Below are 23,297 nucleotides of genomic sequence, written 5' to 3' on the forward strand. Positions count from 1 at the left end.
GTGTAACAGCGTGCTGACAGCTCAGTTGTGTTGCTACAGCAGAAGCGACAGCAGGCTGCAAACTCTCATCCTTCAGTTACACTGAATAAAACTAAATATTATATACAGACACATTAAAAAAGATTCTTAATGTATTGTCCGCCTTGGCCTCAAGACCTATCCCTGGGATGCAGTGGAGCAGAAACTAGTTCAGTGTCTGGTCATGATCCTCAAAAAGGATGTCAGTTGTGTTTGTGTGTTTGTTTGTTTGTTTGTTTGTTTGTGTGTTTGTTTGTTTGTTTGTTTGTTTGTTTGTTTGTTTGTTTGTTTGTTTGTTTGTTTGGATGGATGGATGGAAGCCAAGCCGGAAGGACCAGTGACAACCTGCACCCCGAGACGCTTACTCTCGTACAAAATATACACTATTTCAATTCATTATATGTCAAAACAGCTCATCACAAAAGATTAAGGAGGTTTCATTGAACGGTTTCCTGATTTCATTGAAAGGTTTCTTGATTTGTACTGGATCCAAGAAACAAGGACTGCGGGCTGTTTGTTAGACAAAAAGGGAGGAATTGAGGAAAGCCCCTTATCCACTTCTCTGAGAGACCCAATATCATAATAACAGAACTTTTTAATAATATTGCAAGAAGAACTGAGAACATTCCAGATGACTGATATGTGGATTCACATTTCACATTGTTTATTGCAATTGCTTTGGGGAAATATACATTCTCCTCACATTTCTATGGGTTATTTGTTCATTAATGCCTTGATATGCCCCAAATAATTGTCAAAAACATGATTGGAAAATTTACATGAAAATGCTTCTATTCCTCTTCCAGTAAAACTGTGTGCACTCAAGGGAAGTGCTTTACTGAGCATCAACGAGAAATGTTTTGTTGAATGTTGATGCCCTGCCCCATCAATCGTCATGCCTATGCAGATTCCTGTTGCGTCTCCTGTGAGCACAGACTGTTCAGATAACCAGTAAGAATGTTTACGCACATCGAAACAACACTCAAACCTGGAACAGGTCGCCTCTCCTTTGACCAATCTGAACCAATATCAACGTCCCAAATTACTCAGACTCACTGGAGGAACATCTCTGCCATGAGAGCAAAATTTGATAATTATACTAAAAAGTAACAGTCATACGCACAACATAATGGTAGGCGTTGAAGAGGAGCTAGACCTCAATTAATAGGATTTTGGCGAAAAAACAGATTTAAAAAAGGGTTAGGAACAAGTGCACAAACACCACATAACAGAGGCAACGTAGTTCATGGTTGCCTACGACCCTGCTTTTACCCATCATACTGTTAGACTTAAACAAAGCCGAGTGGCGTCCTGACCTTAGCTTCAGATGTGGGTTCCAGGTAACAAAGACGGTTTCCGAGTCCCTCTGCGGCCAGGCAGAACTTGCGATGCTCCTTCTGGATGGTGGCCACACTCTGGAGCACGACCTCGTCATCCTGCCAGCAGAAGGAGAGGAGTAAGCACGGAAGCAAAAAAAATTTAAAAAAAGCAACAGAAGCCAAACTCCTTCTCAACAGTTTGTGCGTTCCATTCTAGATTGTGTCATAATAAATGAAATCTTGACTTTGTGTTATGGTACAAATGCTCACTTAATTCAACAATCGGAACACAATCACCCGCAATATAAAAAGGAGAGACTCTCTAGAAAGAATATGAAAAACTGAAAATAAGATCAATTGGTGTATAACTGTGAAACAGGTTTGGACTAAACGATACCGAAACCTGTAACACAGACTTTGCTATTAATATAGAAAAGTGTAAAATCTCATTCAATCACAGCAACCAATAGATGCACATCTGTATCTGTCAGGGTGGAGTGGGTCAGGCTGTTTTTGGCAACACACGCACGGATATCGATTTGTTTGTGAGTGAGTGTGTAAGGGGGGGGGGGGGGGGGGACATGTCCCCTGCCAGCTCACGTCCCACACTAATCTAAGCTGATGGTTGCCATGGTTGTGGCTCCCACCTCCTTCACAGCAGTATTAATTCAATAGAATTAGATACAAGCTGTGCAGCACCCACAGACTCAAGAGGAGAGATAAGAGACAGTGACAATATATCAAACGGCAGTACAATGCACATATAGCCGGGACATTTTATTGGAACTGCAAAGAAAATAACTATTGCCTGGTCAGACGTTTTAAAGGGGGAAACAATTTTGGTAAACATCAATAATGGTCCCTCTAAATATTAATAATAAGCAGAAAATACTCCCTATTTGTTAATTTCACACTGTTGTGGGAATTGAATAAAAGAAAATCATCTTTTGCCCGACTTTAATGCCCTTTCAACAGCTGTAAAAGGTCAGACCTCACAGGAAGCATAACGTCTCTAATGTTCCTTTTGACCCACATGAGAGACGTGTACACAAATCACACACACACAACAGCAACAAAGTTCAACAACCAAGCCATATACTGAGCATTGTACCAGTTTTGACTCATGTGCTTGCAGCTATATGAAAAAATCAATGCGACTTGTGTCCATATGCTGTGATGTTAAATGCAGCTTAGTTTTAAGACAAGGAAAAGAAAGAAAAGGTATTTTCTCATTCAATTCTGCACCAGAAAGAAAAATAAGCACATATTTTCTGTTGCTCCAAAGTCACAGACAGATTGATAAAACAACAAGCCCCTGGCATGTAAAAAGTCTCAAGCAGCGATGGAAACATAGATACAAAGAAGACAAAATAACTATGAAGACACCATATTTGATTCTTCTGCATCTACACCTTTGTTTATTTTATTTTGTAAATGTTTTGTGTCATTATGGAAACTCTGCTGCCAAACATTTATTTTCTGCTCTTTTCCATATATTCCTAGCATTTGAAATAGTTATGTTTATGTCATATTTTGGTCACCTACATGTGTTCACAGTCATTTCTGCTTGAGCTTTTCAGCCATTATTATCTAAAAACTCTCTTTTCCATTAGGATACATAGGGGTGCTCAATACATAACTCAAACCCATTCGACCAGTAGTGCAAAGAGCGAGAAGATCATGTTCCCATCTCCTCTAACACACAAGTTACAACACAGGCGTCCTCAAAGGTTTATTAACAAAGTTGTTGTGTCACAGTTTTATAGCAGATTTGGCCGTGTGGCAGATCGTGTCACTTCACATTTAAACGCCAAACAGCGAGACAAGGTGTTATGGATCTTCTGGTTTCCATGGTAACGGTGGCTGCTGTCAGTGGTTGCTGTTGGATGCATTAGACGTTGATAGCTTAGTTTATCAAGTTAGTTGATGATTTGTGGATTCAGAGTGAACGTGTAAGGAAAACCAGAGTTCATGTGTAAGTTGCAAACAAGAAGCTAAAAAAAACAATAATAATAATAATAATGTTTGCAGTGTTATTTAGGAATTTCTTTTCTTTGTTACTTTTTTTAAATGTAGGCAGATCATTTTGACCTGGTCTTTTCAAAAAGTGGCTCACAAGCCAAATAAGTGTGGGAGCGCCTGTAGCAGGGAGGAAAACAATAGAAATACTTCACACCAGCTCAACACCAATGCAGAGTACGACATCTAAAATTAGCATATCGTTAAATGAAAACCTCTCCGATTATCTCCAGCAAAACTAAACAATATTACTTCTGTAAGGGCACAATTGATGCTGCACCTAATCTAACAGCAAGTAAGTTTATATTGCATTTTGAGAGTAAGACCAAGGGGATCCAGACTCCATCTGTCCATGAGAAAAGGTCCAACTATTTCAAAGCTGTGATGCCGCTCAAAAGTATAGTCCTTATTTTTTTAACGAGCTGTTCTTTCCAAGAGAAACTATTAGTCCCTTTTAAGTGGAAGCGAACCCATTTGACCATCTGTAAAATATAAACAAATTATATCATGTTCCTGCCTCATCCTGCAGAGAAACTTGAAAATCTGAAGGGTAGAGGAAATGAGTGAAATCAATAAGAATACAAATGAACATTAAACAGGTGTTAAGTGAATATCTTGCAGCTAATTTTTTAACAAACACCCAGAGTTCTTGCTTCAAGCTGTTTATGCTGCAAAGTGAAAAAAACCCCAAAAAAACTAGATTACTATTTAAAAGTGAAACACAGTGGGGTTAAATGCCGTCAAGGAAATGAAAGACCAAGTTCAGACAGCAGTCAACACGAGCAGCACTTCAAACCCTCCCTCTGACTAAACTGTGGGCTTCAGGGAGGTGATTACTGACAGCAGAAAGCATCGGTTGTTGGCTGAAAACCACTGCCGCAGCTTTCCTGGTAGACATGATGGAGGAAACGCAGTTCGTTGTTCCAGGCTACAGACGGGGAAACTCAATATGTCCGCAGGATGACCAAAGATTTGTCACCTCTTTAAAATGAATTTTGAAGAAATGGTCCTCTTTCTTTTCTGCTGTTTGGGATTCTGGAGGCCTTGTGAAACCAGTACGGCCTCATCGCCGGAATACTAGTTTTACATGTGCATATATATGATGGATTTTATATGAAAGGATGCTTATTTGTGTGAACATGTAGCTCATTTAGCTACATGTTCAGACAAATACAGATTGCACAATGGGTCTGTAAAATGCTGCAGCAAAAGCCAGGCAGCCATTAAATAAGAATGCATACTGTTATTCAAGCACACTCATAATCGCATGATTTTAGGTTTTTTTTTGGGGGGGGGGGGGTTCAATTTGAGGGTGCAGCTTCAGGACCAGAAGTGTTCAGTGGTGCATTGAGATCAGAGAGCTACATTCACTGAATGCCATCCGGTCATCTGAGCAGCATGACGCAATAGGAGGAAGAGCAAGATGGATGATAATGCCAATATAGTTTCTAGACAAATAGGTAAGGGAGAATTTAAATTCATAGGTGAATATACGTATACGGTGGCCCTTGCTCAAAGGTTCGTTCGCTGTGATCAGATCACATTCAAGTAATGAAATGTGCAGACAACCAAGAGACACTTTCTTATCACAGTGTCTCCGTCCGCCTCTGCAGTGATCTCTTGATCCAAAGCCAGAGAATCTGGTGAATCTGAGGCAAAGTGATCCTCACAGCAGCAGTGTGACCATCTGCTAGACAGCTAAAGAGCAGCATCATTACTATGTATAGGGCCCTGGCCTGCAGCAGGAGGAGGTAAGGGAGGGTTGGGTGGCTGCTTTAACCAGCTTCCAAGTGTCGAGCGGGAACTTGACCCTGCCCTCTCCCAGCCCGACCCCACCCGTACTCGCTACTCCTGGATTGCCCCCTGGATCCCACCATGTCTCCACCATACTAAAAAAGACTTTATTACCCTGGCGAGAGATTTCCTAGAATTACCCCTCCTGCACTGTGGAGTGTGTTTATTCTCTTCACCAGACGCTCTGTATTTCTCACAATCTTTAGTTTGCTCTTCTTCTCCTTCGTATTTGAAGCAGTCAGGCTGTGTGTGACTCAACAGACAGCAGCAGGTGTGCGCACGGCCCAACACATCCACCGCCCGAAACCCGAGAACTCTAGATGCTCCGGTGTGCCAAATAAACTCCCACAACTCACCCGGCGCTGCCACCAATGTGAACTTGAGAAAAGGTGAATCTGTTCAATCCCTCAGCGCTGCTATTTTGACGCGCATGCTTTGCACATGCTCAGTAGAGACGGACACCGGCTGGCTTTGGGAAAGGTAAAAAAAACAAAAAAAACAATAGGAGGTTAGGAAATAAAAAAGGGAATCGAGAAAATTCCTGCACGTTTGCCTCCTTGTTCACACAATCTCAGTGTGTCGTCTGCCCAAATGGCGGACTGCTAAGGACTCGTGTTTCTCATAAATGTCAGGCAGGGTGTTAAGTACAGGTTGAGCTACGTGATTTAAACGAAGCTTTGCTAACAACATCTAGACCAAAGCAGATACAGTGTAGATGTGTGAGAACTACAACCTGATAAGCCGAGTTTGATGCTATCTTCTTTTTCTTTTTTTTTTTAAATCACATTGAAAAGTTATTTTCAAGGATAAAAGTCACTGGAAACATAATTGTAGCTACAAGAAAATGTGATTGTTCACAATCTGGATTCAATGATTATGAGTTAAATCTCCTTTTTTTTTCCATGTCAAAAGTGTCACGGATCTAACTCTTCTTCACATTTATGAATGAACAGTCAATCGAGTATGGAACCAAAAATAGTGAAGTTATTATTCACAGGGATCCACGACAAGGACAGAGGGAAAAAAAATGTTTCAGCAATCTGACATAGTGCTGTAGCTTCTCAACATTTTTCATATAGTTTCATAAGGAAACTCGAGTTTTTCTATATTATTGCAAGCATGCCACCAGGTCTGGTGATTTTTTATTTTTTATTTTCAAATAAATTTGCATGGTCAGCTAATTTGGCTGTATCGGGACCTCCTGTACAAACAACAATGCATTGTGCAATATTATATCTGTAAATATGTGTTTATAAATTCAAGCCTAATTGACCACAGCTGAAATCCAACTCCTCTCAAAATGTTTATGCAAACAAGAATAACACTGTAATCCTCCCAAAAATGCGATAAACCTTGATGATGCTGCTTCATTTCAGAACGCGTTCTGAATCGATAAAACCTTAACTTCAAGCAAAAGTCTGCAGCAAGCCCGCAGCACACCACAGCAATTCATCATCCCTACAAGTCTGGCTTAAAGCAGCAGTCGTAGTCACAAAGGTTCGGATATAACAGCATACAGCTTTGTCCTGACCCTTGAGGGCCTCCCAATTGGGGCCAGATGGAAAGCTTTGCCACACACAGAATAAAACACTGCACTAATCTGCAAAATAGCATGATTTTACAATTTAAATTAGGCGGCATACATCAACTACCAAAACATGTAAAGCACGTGTACATGCTCCATACAACTCCAACCAAATGAATTACCAAGTATCACAATCCTTCATGTAATGCACATAATGACAAATTAAAGCACTACCTCCAGATTATGAGAATAAAAAGGTTTATCATTTTGTAACAGAGCCTGTAAAACACTTGGGTTTCAAATGGTGAACTGAAAATGTAATGTCTAAGTGGAGTCCTGGAAGTCCAAAGGAAATATGTCAATTGTTTCAGAGCCACATCAAAACAAAAACACAATACAACAACATTTAATAGGAATGAACAAATATTGTAGAAATAGCTTTGTTCCACAAGGACAAAACTAGTGGGCTTAAGTTGAAAAGGACTATTGTGGATATGTGTCAGAAAGGGCTGACCTTACCATTCTCATCAGATTCTATTTTTTAAGCTCAATGTTAATGAACTATATGTAATGCAAGACTCCTTGTTTGGTGATATTTTCTGGTCTGACTGATGATTCCTACTATGCTTGTTCACAATTCACTCCTCTCAATAGAATGTGACAGGTACTAAACTATTCCCATTTGATTTAAATATACAAATTACAATATATACAATATATATAGTGTGTGATTGTCCTCACCTTGTGGCTTTGATACATAATGGGCTTCTCTTGTGTGTTCTGCTTGTCGGTCCGTCTGAGTTTCCACATGTCTGTTCTTCAGTGTCACTGTGTCTTAATGCCTCAGTGTTCCTTGTGGAAAACGCTCTCTAAACTTGTGGACTTTGGTTTTGGACATTTTTGGTTTCACTTTTTGGTAATAAAATGGTTTTCTTCATCAACAAGCCAAAAACAACACTATAGTTTTTTCCAAGTACTTCCGATTGGATTTCCATTTTTTAAAAACAGCTTTCACACTCCTGATGAATTTAACATTAAGCTTTCACCATCATGTGTCATGTACTGGCATATGACAGGACATTATGTGTGCAGGTGTCCATATGCAAGTGTGTTGGATAGCATCATGGTCAATATAAATAATTCACCACACACCTGAGTGTTATATTTAAAAGAAATGAAATCAAATTCCACTGTAAGGCAGGTTTTGCCCCGCAGTACTCCGCTATGGATCACAGCCTCCAAGATTTATTTGGTGTTCCCATAACAAATTGGATTTCCTTGGCTTACTTTGTATGCATATTGCTTTATTGCTCCTTCAAATAATAGAGGTCCCCAGTGCGTGCAAGGCTGAGGCATCCACCTCAGCAGAACTGCTCAAGAAAATGGTAGGCCGACGGACAAGCACGGAGCTGGAGCGCCTCTAAAGTCCATCATCCTTACTGATAAGACAAAGCAGATAGAGGCAAGATGTGGTGGAGTGTGAAGGAGTAGAGGGAAGAGTTTATGTTTGTGCCTGTGAGGCAAAAGACAGGCAGTGAGAAAAGTGCAAAGATCAGGTGAAGTGAAGACACTCACCGATGGCAGACTTCAGCCTTGTTTTCTCCTTGTGTAAGCTCTCAGATCATGACATTGGCCAAGACCGGATAAACCCTCCAGTTCAATTTGTCAAACCTGATTCAAACTTTGGAAAATTTTCAGTTCTGATGCTACAAAATCCTCATAAGACAGCAACCTGATAAGGCAGGCACTGTTTCTGCAGTATAGATTTCACAAAGGTCAGATATTCAGTCCTCAAGGCAGACTGAATGGCCACGGGTTGATAGCAGGAGATAAATTCAATGAGCGCCAAAGTGTTTTGCAATACGTCAGTAGCAGTAGGGAACTCCCTCCCTACAAGAGCTGGAAATGCTTTCCAGGTCCACAAGATGTCATCTTCAGACTAAAGCTGCCACGGCTGAATGCTCACAGCAAATAGAAAGCAATGTTTCTGGGATGTTCCAGGCTCACTGAAAAGCTGAAGATGAGCGAATCATTAGAAAAATGTCAAGCAGAATTATGTTTCCTCCAGCAAAGTATCTACAAACCCCATATTGACAGAAAATAATTTGAGAGGGATGAGGATGAAGATTTAAAAGGATTATTTATTTGCTATTATAATGAAAGGAAATAGATCCTCCATTACAATGAGATTCCCTTGAGCAGTTATCACTTTTAAGTGAATTGACATCAATGTAGCTGTATCTCAGCATTTCATGTTATTTTTTTTATATAGCACTTTTCAGGACACCTTACATTACATTATTCATTCACGCCATACCCGATGGTGGTAAACTATGTATGTAGCCATAGCTGCCCTGGGGCAGACTGACGGAGGCGAGGCTGCCAAACTGCGCCATCGGCCCCTCCGACCATCACCAACCACTCACTCTCTCACTGCATTCACTCAGGCAGTTTGGGGTTCAGTGTCTTGCCCAAGGACACATAGACAGTCAGAGAGGGGAATCAAACCTGCAACCTTCCAATTGGTAGACGATCGCTCTACCAACCGAGCCATGCCACCTCTTATTTCGTTACCATAGTGCATATGGTGGCAACAACGAAAACTGTCTAACAATTCAAATTGAGTTATTCAAACATTTACACCAGATAGTGAGTTATAGAAAACTCACAGCTCATTTTTTGGCTGTACAGCCAATCCCAGCTATCTATGGGGGAAGGCGGAGGACATCCTGGACAGATTTCAGTCTATCACCAGGCAAACAGAAAGACAGACATTCAAGCCTACTGACAATCTAGAGGAAGGAAGCGGACTACCCGGAGAACACACATGGGGAGAACATGTAAACTCCACACAGAAAGGCCCAAAAGCCCTGACTCCAAACAGCAACGGTTCTCACTAAAAATGGTAAATAGACTTCACTGATAGACACACCAATGGAGGCAGCGGCCATGCAAGGTGCTGTCACCTCAATGGGACGCCATGCTGCCGACCATGATACCACTGTGTGGCCCTCTCATGGTATAATTCTAAATAACACAGAGGACAAAAAGAGAAAGAGAATAAATAATGCACATAAATTTATCAGGAGAGATTATGTTGTTGGTGTGGACCCTAGAGAGGCCATTAGGCAATAAGTTTGCTACAGCATCTGTAAAAAACAACAAAAAAAAAAACAATCCTGCCAGTTTTATTGTTGCAGTGTTTGCTGTTGCAACACATGTGGCGAAACATGTAGGTTTTAAATATTCCACATTGATAAAACAGCAAAAAAAAAAAAAAAATGTAATAATCAGTGCACAATGCACCTGGGTTCACCAGATGTTCAAAACATGAGTCAATAGCAACAGCAAAGAACAGCTGTTAGGCACAGACAATTTGGCAAATTTTTAAAATGTACAATCTACACAGTGAGCTCCTCTGCTCGTCCCAAATGCATGTTCTTTACAAACGTCGCATTTTCCTTATGGAAATAAAGCCACTTTCTAATGGTATCTGAACTCTGGCGCACAGAGGCAACTCAACTTTTTGTTGAACTTTCTCATAAGGCCAGAGTGAAGACTAAAACAAAATACTCGTATGAAAACAGTCTTCCATCTCAACCGAGAGCCATTGTAGGGTCATATTGCTGCCTACAAGAAGCTGATTGAAGAAATACTGAAAAATACAGGAGTGCTTTTAAAGGTTCTGAACAAAAGGAATGAACAAAGCCAACTGTCTGAAGAGGGGGAAAAAAAACAATTATGGCCAAAGACGTGACAATAAACTGTTCATTTTCATTTAACAACAGCATGCTTCAAAATGACCTTAGGGACACTGAAATTGCTAAGAGGCTCAATGGCGGCACCTTTTTCTGTCCTCAGTTGATTAATGAAGGTAATTATTTGGGTTGAGAGTCCACTCACGCTGCTGCTGATGTTGCTCCTGCTGCTCCTGCTGAGATGCAACTACTGAGTCTGCCCGGACCGCCGCGGCTTACAACTCACTGCACAAAGATCCCTGCTGAAACTGATGAGTGTATTCAAGACAGCAGTAACATCTGTATCACCGTTAGGGCATAATATCTAATGCAGCATGAAATTATATTGTTGTACGTGTTCTCTGGGAGCAAATGATTTCAACTAAGTATTTTTTGTGATTACATAACTTTGCCAATTGAATCCATTAGAGCCATATGACTTGCTAAACAGCAATAACAGGCCACAGCAAAGGGCTGAAGTTGAAAACATTTTATGAAAAAGTAGGACGATAGTAAACTAGGAACTGTTTTATAGTTAAATTCGTCCACATTTGTATGCAGCGTAATTTTCATGATGAACGACATCGGGCCTGCAGGTGAAAGCACAACTAAAGACCTCACACTGGCTGCAAAGACGGGAGCCTTGTCCTACCTCCTTCATGTTTTATGGGGTGTTACATAAGCTGTCTCGACCGTCTTGACAGCAGGAGACAGAATACTGCGAAGATGAGGAATTCATCTCCTTAGAAGACAACAAAGCAATGAATGATGAGGGGATTTCTTTTTTTTTTATGATATCCAACATCATATATCATTTTGTGTTATCTATTACTCTTGAATACGATTAACAAGGGCCACCACGGTCATGCCCCTGATCTCTCGAGCATCAATGAAACCCGCTGGGGAGGGATAACGGTAAGCCATCCCAGCGTCACGTCAAGGTTGTGTAAATGGCAGGGATTGCAGCCGCTCGCCGTCCTTCACTACTGATGACTAAAGAGAGTCGGAGCTGCCAGAGAGCCCCCAGCTTGTTGCTCTGCCATGCACTGCCTGCTCAATCAATACGGAGGAAATCCTTCTCATTCAATCTCGATCAAAGTGAAACAGGTTCACCTGAGGACGGAGGACAACACCCACATCCAATTTGGGTGGAGAACTTCACAAGGGCAGCACCTGACGCAACAGAATGAATGGTGCACACTATCATCATGAAACAATTCCTCAGACAAGAGAAAAGTGCCATAAGTGAACCTTATTAACCTTTTAGGTTAGTCAATCTATACTATTGTGTTAATCTTTTCCTCATATGTGGGTTAGGGTTAGTGTCATTACCCTGAAAAGACTTTGTTAATCCAAAAGGGAAATTCTTTATATCAAGTTAGGTTTGACATCTAATCATGCCGTGTCAACTCTGAAAATAAAACATGTAACTAAAGTTATTACTGCAACAATGTAAATAGAACCTAAATAAAAATCATGCCACATCGATTTTTCCTGAAACTAAAAAAAAAAAAAGAAAAAAGAAACATCTATGCCATATTATGTGCAAGAAAGCATGAAAAAGTGACACAAATTGGTTGGATTGGCAAAACCACCCACATGCACTTTGATTTTACAATACATTCCAAAAATCTGCTCTGTATATGATTTAGATCTTAATTGGGATATTTTCAATCCTAGGCGAAACCCTACGACGACACAGTCCATTACTTTGACATATTAGTCACCATAAAGGGTTGTATATTACCATGTGGTATCAAGTATGTAGTTTCTAAATGCTACTTTATCCTTATAAAAAGGGTGTTAAAGTGTCACTGGTCTTGTGCAGCCCTGCTGAGGCACTGCCCCGGGTGTTGTTTAGTGCCAGGCCAGCAGAGCTGTATGTGCTGTGGAAGCATCATCTTTAAAAAGGCTAAATTTAAACCCTCCAAGTCTCTGGGTTGGTATGCAGGAGGCTTCCAGAACAACATAAACTCCAAATAAGCCCTGAGGTGCTCCTGCTGGACAGTGAGCTTTCGTTCACCTGGTTTGAAAAGGTGCAACAGCAGCTCACCTGAAGTCAGCTCACGTTGGTTTGCAGTCTTTCTAAAGAGAAAACCTCCACTTTCACAGAGTAACGAACAAACTGAGCCCAATACCTGTCCAACTATCGGCTTTCATACGACAGAGACATTTACAATTTGGTTTCGTCTTGCACAACTTTGAACTCAAACAAATACACGAAAAAGCTTTTTATTTCTAGACGAGCGTTATAACTGCGCAGATGTCACAAAACTTTGTCATTCAGCAATAAATTAAGCGTAAACGTATATTTCGATTACTTAAAAAAAAAATAATACAAAAATAAGTAAACCTATCAATTCACAACTTCAGGTTGATATATTTAGGCTTTTTTCCTGCTATTACAAAAGCCCTTCAGTGTACTGTTATAAAGTTACAGAAGAGATGGGTGTCTTCTCTCATTGCTGACAGTTTTCCTGGCGTTACACTTCAACAGATTGTCCACGCTGAAACTGGATCATAGTGTCCAAACCAGTCAACGCTTCCACGGCATTAATCCAGGAGCAGGATACTTTGCACATTCGAGCCTGTAACATTCATCACCGATGTTCATGCACATATTCTAGCACATTTGGTCTTGTGTGGATTTTTCCTCCTAAAATCTAATCCAAAGCAACACCACAGCTGCTGTTTTATCACTTCAGCTGGACCACAACCTCTGCAGAAGACACAAAGGCTTATTGAGAAATATCTGACAGTTTGTAATAGGGTGCGTTTCAATTAGCGAACTAACTTCAGGGCTTCCCGCAAGGGCACGTTTCTCTCACCACAGAGGTTTGATAACAAGGCTCGGTGGACCTCAGGGGAAGCCCCCCCCCCTCTGAAATCGCTGTTGTCATCAGATAACTAGGATGCCATTGTGACAGTTGAATCCGAGAGGCATGGGTCAGCATATCACTGGCATCACAAATAGTAGGAGCTGTTAAGTACAAGGGCCTGCCTGCTGCTTTTAACAACCAGCCAGGCCTCCGGGGCCAGCTTACGTATAGATTAACAACAACCTATTTGTCAACATCTCAAAGCCACGAACCACACTGAGCGTTAACGGGAAGAGGTCGCTCCCCAACTCAGTGAAATTCAACCCTTCAGAGGTTTTGAGGCCTGTCGAGGGCACTTCTGTAATTTTTGTGTTCGAACCATAAAAATCCATTAAGAAGAGAAATCACAGCATCATCTGAGCTTTCCCTGCAACAATTTGATTCTTGACTGTTTAGTTAAGGCGGGCGTTTCCTCGCCAAGGAGCGTCTAATAAGAGATGTTATCAAATTGCATTGTGGGAATCTAGAATCTTGAGGGCACAACACCATGGTTGCACAACGGTACACTGGTAAGCGCTTTCTTCTTCTGTGAGAAGAAAGCGCTTACCACTGCACAACGGTACAGTGGAAAGCGCTTTCTTCTCACAGAAGAAGGTTCCTGGTTCAAGGCTGAGGTGAGCCTGAACGGCCTTTCTCGGAACAGATTGCATGCGCTTCCCTGGGTTTTCTCCAGATACTCGCGATTCCTCCCACAGTCCAAAAACATGCTTTAACTGGTGACTTTAAATTGCCAGTATGTGCGGGTGTGTGTGAGAGTCTGCCTATGTTTTCAGGGTGTACTCTGCCCTTGGCTCTGGCAAGTGAAAGAAGGATGAATGGACGTGGCAGGACTGAATGAAACATTTGAACAGTTTGGCCAGTTTCACTTTTGGTTATTACCACTTATTGTCTCTTACTAGGTATTATGTTACAGAAAGGTTAAATTGAATTCTTGGTGAGACCCCAGTTTTTACATAGTATTCACTGACTAAGCAACCTTTTTATTTTTTTCAATTAACATGAATATCTATCAGCTTAATTTTGCTGTCTCCAATTGTAACAGGTGTCGATTGATGTTTTCCTGCATTTTCTATATTGTTTGGAATAATTCACCAACTTTGATAAGGAATAATGCAGACGAGCTGTGGTATAAATTACACAGTTCAAGCAGCTGGCTGGAGGGTTTTATGTCGTTTACACTATAATAAAACAAAATCATTTTTCTACATCACAGCATTTTCCTACACCTGATTGGGAGAGATATGTACTCCATCAATTTAAACAACATATTTCAATCTAATTTAAGTGTCAGTGAAACCAAATGGAGCAGAGGATAGGAAAAGCTGTTTCATAAATCTCATGCAGCTCAGTGGGGTGTCTCCCGTATATCCGAACAGTCTTCATACAAGCACTAAAATAAAAGCCAAACGCAAACACTTGCTATGTAAAAGGAAACTATGCATGCAGGTTCCGTCTCCAGATTTAAAGCTCAATAAAAGCTACTCATGTATGTCTGAGAGAGGAAATAAAAGTCATATTAAGGGGGTAGCTGTGTGACATTAACCAGGTGGTCCTCTGTAGTGAGTGGTTATTGCTTTTCATGCCCAAAGCTGCAGGAGGCCACACAGAATGAGAATATTCTCTGGCTACCGCAATAGACATTCCCACCACACCAACATACAAGCTGTCATATCATTTACAAGCATAACTGCTGTGCCCAACCGCACAGAGCAGGGACACCGTAAGCAATCTGCGTCAAACAACTAAAATAGTCATCGCTTGCGTGTGAGCGCAACTTATTCAAACTCTTCCCCCTGAGGAGGCGAGAGGAAAAAATAAAAAAGAAGAAGAGCCATAAAAAGTAAAATATCTGAATACAGCACGACGGTGAGAGGAAATCTTTCCGGATCCTAACGCACAAACGGAACAGGATGGGGGGAATAAAAGAATGACAGCGGTGTTTGTGCCCTTGCACCTGCAGACTGAGGGTTTTCATTCACATCCCCCCCCTCATCAGGAGTCCTGTCGACAGGTGCGCAGCAACCTGCAACCTGCGGCAACTTCCACAACCGGTGAGCACACGAGAGCAACACTAACCACCGGCATAAAACAAACAAACAAAAAAAAACAAAAAAAAACTTGCTCAATAATCCAACTTGATTCGCTTAATTGACGAGTCGTCCGGTAAGTGGGGGAGGTGAGTGGAAGGAGGGAGGGAGGGAGACGGTTCAGTCTGTCCCCGCCGGGGAAATTCTCTTTACTTACAGTTCTCAAGAACTGGATCTCATCTTCCCCTTCTCCGCCCTCAGCCATGGCAGCGAAGGAGCCTGCTCAGACTCTGGAAGCCACTGACTGCCGGCAGAAACGCGACGCTGTGCCTCTCCAGCCGATATTAGCATAGAGCTCGTCCACAACCATATAGGGCAGCCCGGCCGAGCCCCCCTCCCCCCTCCCCTCCTCCTCCTCATCATCATCATCCCCCCTCCTCTCCTACCTACCCCCTCATCCACTCGTCTTCCTCCTCCTCCTCCTCCTCCCTGCGCCCTGACGCCAGCGGCAGCAGCAGTGCGGACCAGCGGAGGGACAGAGCATCTGATGATGATGATGATGATGATGATGATGATGATGATGATGATGATGAACGACTGCACTAAAGTCCAACTACTTCTCAAATGTTTGCGGTGTGACGCTCGCTGTTGCGTGATCCTGCAGTTTGCATGAGAACCCTGTCTTGACAGTGTCGCATGCTGATCCGGACAAGGCAGCATGAGAAGTTAATGAATGTCTCTCTCTCTCTCTCTCTCTCTCTCTCTCTCTCTCTCTCACACACACACACACACACACACACACACACACACACACACACACACACACACACACACCATGCATCTCACCTCACTCACACATACACATGCAATCACCTGTGGAGCATCAAACACTTGTTTTTGGATTGTGAGAGGAAACCCAGTAAAGCCAAGCAATCAGGGAAAACATGCAAACTCCACACAAAAAGGCTCAAGGGCAACCCAGACTAAAACCAGGGATCTTCTGACTTTGAGTTTGCCCTGATGAAGAGGTGAAATGTCCACAGTGCACCCTGCCTCAGCTCAGAAACACTCCACAGTCTTAGATTGGACAAACTGAATGGATGGATGGATGAATGTACCACAACTTGGATGAACATTGACTGTTAACTTGACACACCTGTTGATCTGCTTCACTGCTTCCTGCTTGACTGCATAGCTTTTATCCAGGTTACAGTACCCTACGGACTAGTGATTGATACAAGGGCTGAAATTGTTTCTTTTTTCAGACTTTATCTCTAAGATGTGTTATTGCAAATACATAAAATGTGATTCTATGAACCTCAAATACCTCAAATGTGACTCAGCATGAATGAAACATCACATAGTTTCTCTCATCAAGCGACTGACACGTCTTTGAAAGTGATGACTGGAAATTTGTACTCAAGTAGTTTAACTGATATCGGTTTTTTAATCATATTTAATTAAAAGTGCTGCTGTTAGCACAATGCACATGTAAATTCACAAAGTAGTCTCCTTATTAAAAAAACAAATGTATTATTAACCATGTGCAAAGCAGACATTTGATTTCCCTGTTTTAATTGACTTCTTTTCTCTTACATTTTGTCTTCAATCTGCTTTGCTTTTAAATGCAATTTCTGTTTCACCTTTGTTCTCACCATTGTTTCTAATCATCTGAAATTTTATTTATATAATTTTATCTAATTTGTGAAGCACTTTGAATTGCATTGTGCCTGAACTGTGCAAAATAAACCAGGTTTGCAAACAAATGCACACATTTTTTTATTTCAATATAAAGAAGCATATCATTGAAAAACTGCAGAAAAAGATTTGCATGTTTATTAAAACTGTGACTCTGCCAAGGAGCAACCTATGATTTTCAAGGTGGCAAAGTAGATCACATGGTGTAAATTGTATTCAGGTATTCAAGTAAATTATAGACTTAATACAGCTGTAGTACCAACAACTACTACGCAGTTTCAGTAAAAATAGTATTCCTAATTCATTACCACTCTGTGTAGAAAGTATTCTTTAATAATGGCCGATTTTAATGAAGCAGTTAGGCAATCGGATGTCCTACTTGTTTTGTAAAAGTGTTGTTTATCATTTAAAAAGAGGTTACACTCAAAACAGTGTGTAAAGTTCTAATTTTAAAAAAAATCAACTTTTTTTCTGAATGTTTCTGAACTTAAATATCAGTAGTATGGCCTTTCATTCTATCAGTATTTTAATTGTGAGTATAGCATATACTTCATACATACAAATGAGTTCCTGTAGTGTTTGGCGACAACTAGTGTTTATTGAACTATAAAGATACAAGAGAAGCGCAGCAGCCAAACACAGTGTTTGCTGCCAAGATGTGAGCGACATCTAGTGGTCATCCAGTGATCCTGCAGAGCTCCTGTCCAAATCATAGTTCATCCAGCCTGCACCAGTAAGACCAACAGAGTTTCTACCTGAATATTAAGCTACTTCTACAGAAGACAATAACTAAAACATGTCCCTGTGTTTTTCTGTTTTAGTTAGTGTCTTGCTTTGTGCTCTCATGTTTTGCACTGCAGTGTTCATTTTTGTCTAAAAATGGTTTAGAAATAATGCTTGGTGCAACCTGCGATCTGATTATTACAGAAGCTTTCAATGTGTTTCAGTGACATCTTTTTAGAATTCCCTTTCTTCGTCATCCACCTTCATTTTCAGAGTGATCTGTGCTGATGTCATTGTAGTGGTTTCAGTGGCATCAACAGCTCTTTAGTTTCCGTGCGCGTCTGTTATCCATCAAAGACAGCTGGCCAGTAGTCAGATTAGCCCGGTGCTCGCGGTGACCGGTGTGAAGCCCAGCATGGTGGACAACTGACCTGAATCAAAGCCCACGGTCAGTCAACTGCAGCCAGGCAGATGTGACTTACAGGATCCAGGTTAATACCGAGATTAGACTTAAACCTTGACATGAACACACAGGCTGGCCTCAGAATGAGCCGCAGTATTTCTCAGCTTGCCCACACATTGATAAAGTGTAACTAAGTACTCTTACAGTTTGGACCATAGAAATCCAATAGATGCTCTTTGACTAAATCAGAAAAGCTGCAGCTTACACTTTAACGAAAAACAACACACAAATCGTCCACCAATTCAGCAATATTGCAATGCATATACACAAATTTAGCGCTAAGAGATTTCAATTTGTAGTATAACTAGTACTACTACCTTGGTGTTTTTGGGGTTTTTTTTTATTACACAAGTGTTTTTGTGGGCGATGGTCACTTTTTAAGGATCATCGCTCGACTTTGCAAACGTTACTTCAATACTCAAAAGAAAATGTAACTTTTTAAAACACACATTTCAAACACATGCAGAATTGCCACCATCAGACTGTGTACTTCTATAATGCAGCTTTTCGCCTCACATCTTGATTTGAAAGTCATGCATGAATGAAAGAGAGCACACTACAAAGCTAATTGTGTGTGTATATAGATATAGATAGGAGTCAATAAGATTACAATGCTAAGTCTAAATCCTCAGGGAGCCTACCTTCTGTTTGTTTATGTGCTCTCCCCAGTACCTGTCACTTCTCAGAAGATTAGAAGTATTTAACGTATATCTACGAGCCAATAAGGGTCGTTCAAAGCTTCGACAGCCTGCACTGATTGGCTGAAACCTGCAAAGTGGGCGGGCACTTGTCTGCAGCCACCTGAGTGCCTCTGAGAGTGCAACAGAGAGGAGAAGCACTGGAGAAGAGGGATGCTGCCATCTGCCACAAGTAAGTGAAGGTTGAGTGTTTGATTCATTGTTCATATACTTTGTATATGACACAATTGAACGTTAGATTGAAAATACAAACCACAATGGAGGGTTCTCCCATGACAGCAAAGAATTTGATGCAGGAAACTGAGAGGAATGTTATAAATTTATAATGTTTTGTTCACCGAACATGAATAAATGCAAGTTTTGTTCTTTAAAAATGATGTTTTCTTCTCACTCTCTGGTACATGGACAGTGTTTGTTATTGTTTTTGTCCTTTAATTTTACGCTTGTAGTCATCTTTAAACCACCGAAACTTTTTGTTTTCTTCATGTTTGTGGCAGGTCTCACACGGTGGTGACATTGCCCTGAAGCAGCCAGTACCTGCTTTGTCTGGGGTTAACAAATACCATGGAGAGCAATTATACCACTTTACGCATCCACAAACCGATCAAAGAGAGAGTTTGTTTGAGTCCACCCCTCTCTCTCTGCAAGGGGCCATTTTTACCCTCTAAAGTGCCTCTCAGATACCAAAAAAGACCAACCTCTAAGCATGAGGAGGAGGGTCTGTCTGGAACAGTGAACCAGGACCAAGTGGACATTAAAGAATTCCTCAAAACGTTGGATGACTTCTCTGAGATCCGCAGGCTGACGAAGCCGTTATCGCGTTCTGATTGGCAGGCGTTCATGAGCATGGGTAACCAACAAGGCACGAAACTTAAGACCAACGGTCGTGGCAATGGGGAGAGTTGGAGCGCTTCACCCAAATCCTTCAAAATCCAGAAGAGACGGAGAAGAGTCGAGGGCAACCTTCAGCATGATATCAAGATGGGTCCACAAGTGCCTTTGAAGGCGAGGAAAATGTTGACGGTTCAGAAACCAAGCTCTCCTACCTTTGGGAGGAGACATTTTGAAGAAGAAACATTGGTAAACTCCACTCCTGCTGCCAGAAGAAAGCGAGCTCAGAGGAATGAAAGGGAGGATAGATCTGCTTTAACACAGGAGTTAATGTCAGCTTGGAGAGAGAAACTGTCTGAGGCTTTGTCCGGACCGTACAGCCAAAAAGACCCTTTCATCCTCAGAAACAACTCATCTATAACAGAGGACTCTCCTGGTGCTGACTCGGACACTGACCTCTCTGAATACGACAATGAGATGTACTCAGCATTTACCTCTCATGCTGGGGCAAAGCCGGCCAAGACTACGACACAAAAATATGAGGAACTAGAAGCAGAGAAATCACAGACAAAATTCTCTCCGCACAGTTTTGATGAGATCATGAAGAAAGCTGCTGCGCAACGAGTCATGGGGAAAATTGAGGAGGTAGAAGGGATCATTCGCCGGGTGAGACGCACCAGTGTGGATTGGATCAAAGAAACGTTTGACGGTAGAGATGACCGTCAGTTTGTCTCATCACAACCTCTGTCGCTGCTCAAAGGAATGCAGAATGAAAGTATTCAGTCCTGGCTGGAGGACCAGGACAGAGAGTCAGACGAAGACAAACATCCACTGGTCGCAGAGCTTCACACTCTGAGTCAAGCTCTGAGCAGGAGTCTGCAACAAGCCTTGAAGATGGAGGCAGCCAGAACAGAGAGTGATGCCTCTGTAGAGGTGGACGAGTTGTTTTGTGAGCAAAGCCATATGACAGGAGCGCCTCTGAACGTACCATCTCATCCTTACCAAGTTCCCCCTATACCCTCACCATGCTCCTCTACTGGGCTGGATGTTTCTCCAAGAACATCAAGCAGCATGGAAAGACTGTCCCCCATCTTGTCCCCTTTACTCAACTTCAGTCCAGTCGGTCTCAGTGTGAACGATCAGCAACACACTGGTATCAGTGAGAGTCACAGAGTATGTACAGACTCAGATGAAGATACATTTTTGGCTTTCGGGGCTGGAGGCAGAATACGCAATAACAATGGAGCAAACAATGACGGAAGGAATACATCTGAAGAATGGTCACAGCCAAACCTACGACTGGAGGAAGATGATCTGCTCTCTTCAGGTAAAAGTGCAACTAAACAACAATCACTAACCTGCTAGACAACCATCATAGGAAAATATGCAACATGTCTAAACCTGTTATCTGCATGTGCACATTTTGTCATGTTAGTCACGTCAAATATACAAATATTGAATTATATAAACCTCAGCTGATTCAAAATTATCAGAAAAATCCTACAAAAGCACTTTCCGTCTTCACGTAGTATCTTATGAGCTTCATTGTTTCAGCAAGATGATAATTAAAGTGCACTTCTTTTCTAAGTTTTGTTGTGGGCTGTAAAGTTTGAGTAAAAGCATGAGATAGATTTTCACTGGCTTGTGAGTGAAGTGAACATCACAAGTAGAGCAGATGGCTTTGGAGGTGCGACACGCTGAGTTCTGACTGTCAGATTTACACATTGATTATAACGCCCTGACCACGGCCTGCTGATGTTTGGTCCTGTCTGCTGCTGTAGTCTTTTCTGGGTTGCTGAACACTTGAACACTGCACTCTCATGTCTGATATCTCGCTCTCTCTCTCTCTCTCTCTCTCTCTCTCTCTCTCTCTCTCTCTCTCTCTCTGAGAGAGAGAAAGTCAAGCGAGAGAGACACATACACACACCAAGGATGTGAGATAGTCTGTAAATAATGGCCCCTTGCTGGTTTGACATACCACCACATCGAGGTGTGTGTTCATGTGTTCGTTCAGACGTGAAGTATTCGTGAGCACATGATCAGCTGGCCTGACATGTTCCTGTGTGTCTGTGTGTGTATTTCTGTGAGAATCACTTCAACTTTTACCGCCAGGACACAGATGAATGTTACATTATTCAGTAATTTCCAGTTTAGGCGTTTGGCATCTTGTTGTGGTGACTTGGTGAGTCGGCTCAGGATCTGGAATGCAACCTACAGTCTTGCAGTATTTTAATTCTTATGGACTCCCGCTAAATAATAATCGAGTGAGGTGTACTGGTGTATCACTCCAAATGTACTTCACATGGTTTGTCACATTCAACCATTTCCATACACACTTTTACATAAACGTGGTCACCACCTGTTGAGATAGGGCATCAAACTTGCAACCTTCTAATTGAAGAAAAGACGCAAAATAATGCAGGAATAACACAAATCTGGCTTTGGAACAGCATAGCAGCCAATCGTCCATTTTATTTTGGCCTCTGAAAAAGGTGGCGGGCACACATGAAGACGTGTTGTGATTCCAACAACATTCATCAGATTTGTATGTCATTACCCTCCATTTCAAACCGAAATTCACACCTTGATTATTCATTTTAAGTCGATTTCAGTGGCGTACAGAGCTGGGTTAATATGTAAATAGTTATGTGCCTGACTGTGGTTCATTATAAGGTCAGTGATCACTTATTGTCCGACTCCGTCTATAATTATCTTTAGAGTGTTTCAACATTTGGACCACATATTTAGTTACATCCAACTTCCTACAATTCACAGCTTGAGTATAGGCATCAGCTTATTGTGAATTAAATCTGACTATTTGTAGTTTTAGAAAGAGCCTCTTGATTGAATCTGTGCAGACTGCTTGAGGTTATTTTATCAACTATTCCCCGGCCGTTAGTTCATGATTAACTTTTTTAAGCACATTTTTAGTGCGTTTGCATGAATGAAAGCAAAGAGTGTGCTTCAGATGATTTTTTTTTTTAAATTATCCTAATGGGTCAATCCTCGTGAAATGGCAGCGAGTTTGTTTATCCAGCTAAAATATTTCACCCATCCTTTCTCCCCCTCAGTCCACGGGGGGTTGCAGTGACAGTATGGAAAGCAAAGAAACCCAGGCAACACATTGCTTGGTAACTTCCTCCGCCTCCTCTGGGGGAGGACGTTGGTCCCAGACCAACCATAACATATTGGATTATCTCTCCAGTGGGATGAGCAGAAGTTGTACTTTAATTTTGGGCGTGCCTGTGAAGCTCTAATTGGAAGCAACCAGGGTCATCTGATCACCACCTGTGGAAGAATAGCAGCGACAGTGTGAATTAAGTTGCCTTTTACATAAATATAGAAACGCCACTCATTTACATGTCAAAATACATGTAAATTAATCCATTTGCTATAGCAGAATCGAATATGAACTCAGCTCGGTGCTTCTTCCCCAGATTTGTGAAAATCAGCATGCTCAGGCCAGGAAGGCGTCCAAATAGGATTAACGCTTGGAGCTTTGTGAAATCCACCAAATCTTAGGAGGATGATGATTAGAGTGAGAGGAAGAAAGGAACTTTAATTGC

The 23,297-nt window shown here is 41.6% G+C and overlaps 1 protein-coding gene across 1 annotated transcript in view; it reads right to left on the minus strand.

The window, feature by feature from the left end:
* The window catches only part of ryr3 (ryanodine receptor 3), a gene marked incomplete at its 5' end in the record, with an annotated part of 114,051 nt that extends 98,468 nt beyond the window's left edge, over positions 1 to 15,583 (minus strand). Inside the window, 2 exons of the mRNA XM_080490899.1 lie at positions 1,335 to 1,454; positions 15,536 to 15,583. Coding sequence (XP_080347025.1) covers positions 1,335 to 1,454; positions 15,536 to 15,583 — 168 coding nt within the window. The remainder of the gene's footprint in view (positions 1 to 1,334; positions 1,455 to 15,535) is intronic.
* Positions 15,584 to 23,297: the final 7,714 nt, after the last annotated feature.

The sequence above is a fragment of the Lipophrys pholis genome (genome assembly GCF_963383615.2).
Source record: "Lipophrys pholis genome assembly, chromosome: 21".
Taxonomy (NCBI): Eukaryota; Metazoa; Chordata; class Actinopteri; order Blenniiformes; family Blenniidae; genus Lipophrys; species Lipophrys pholis.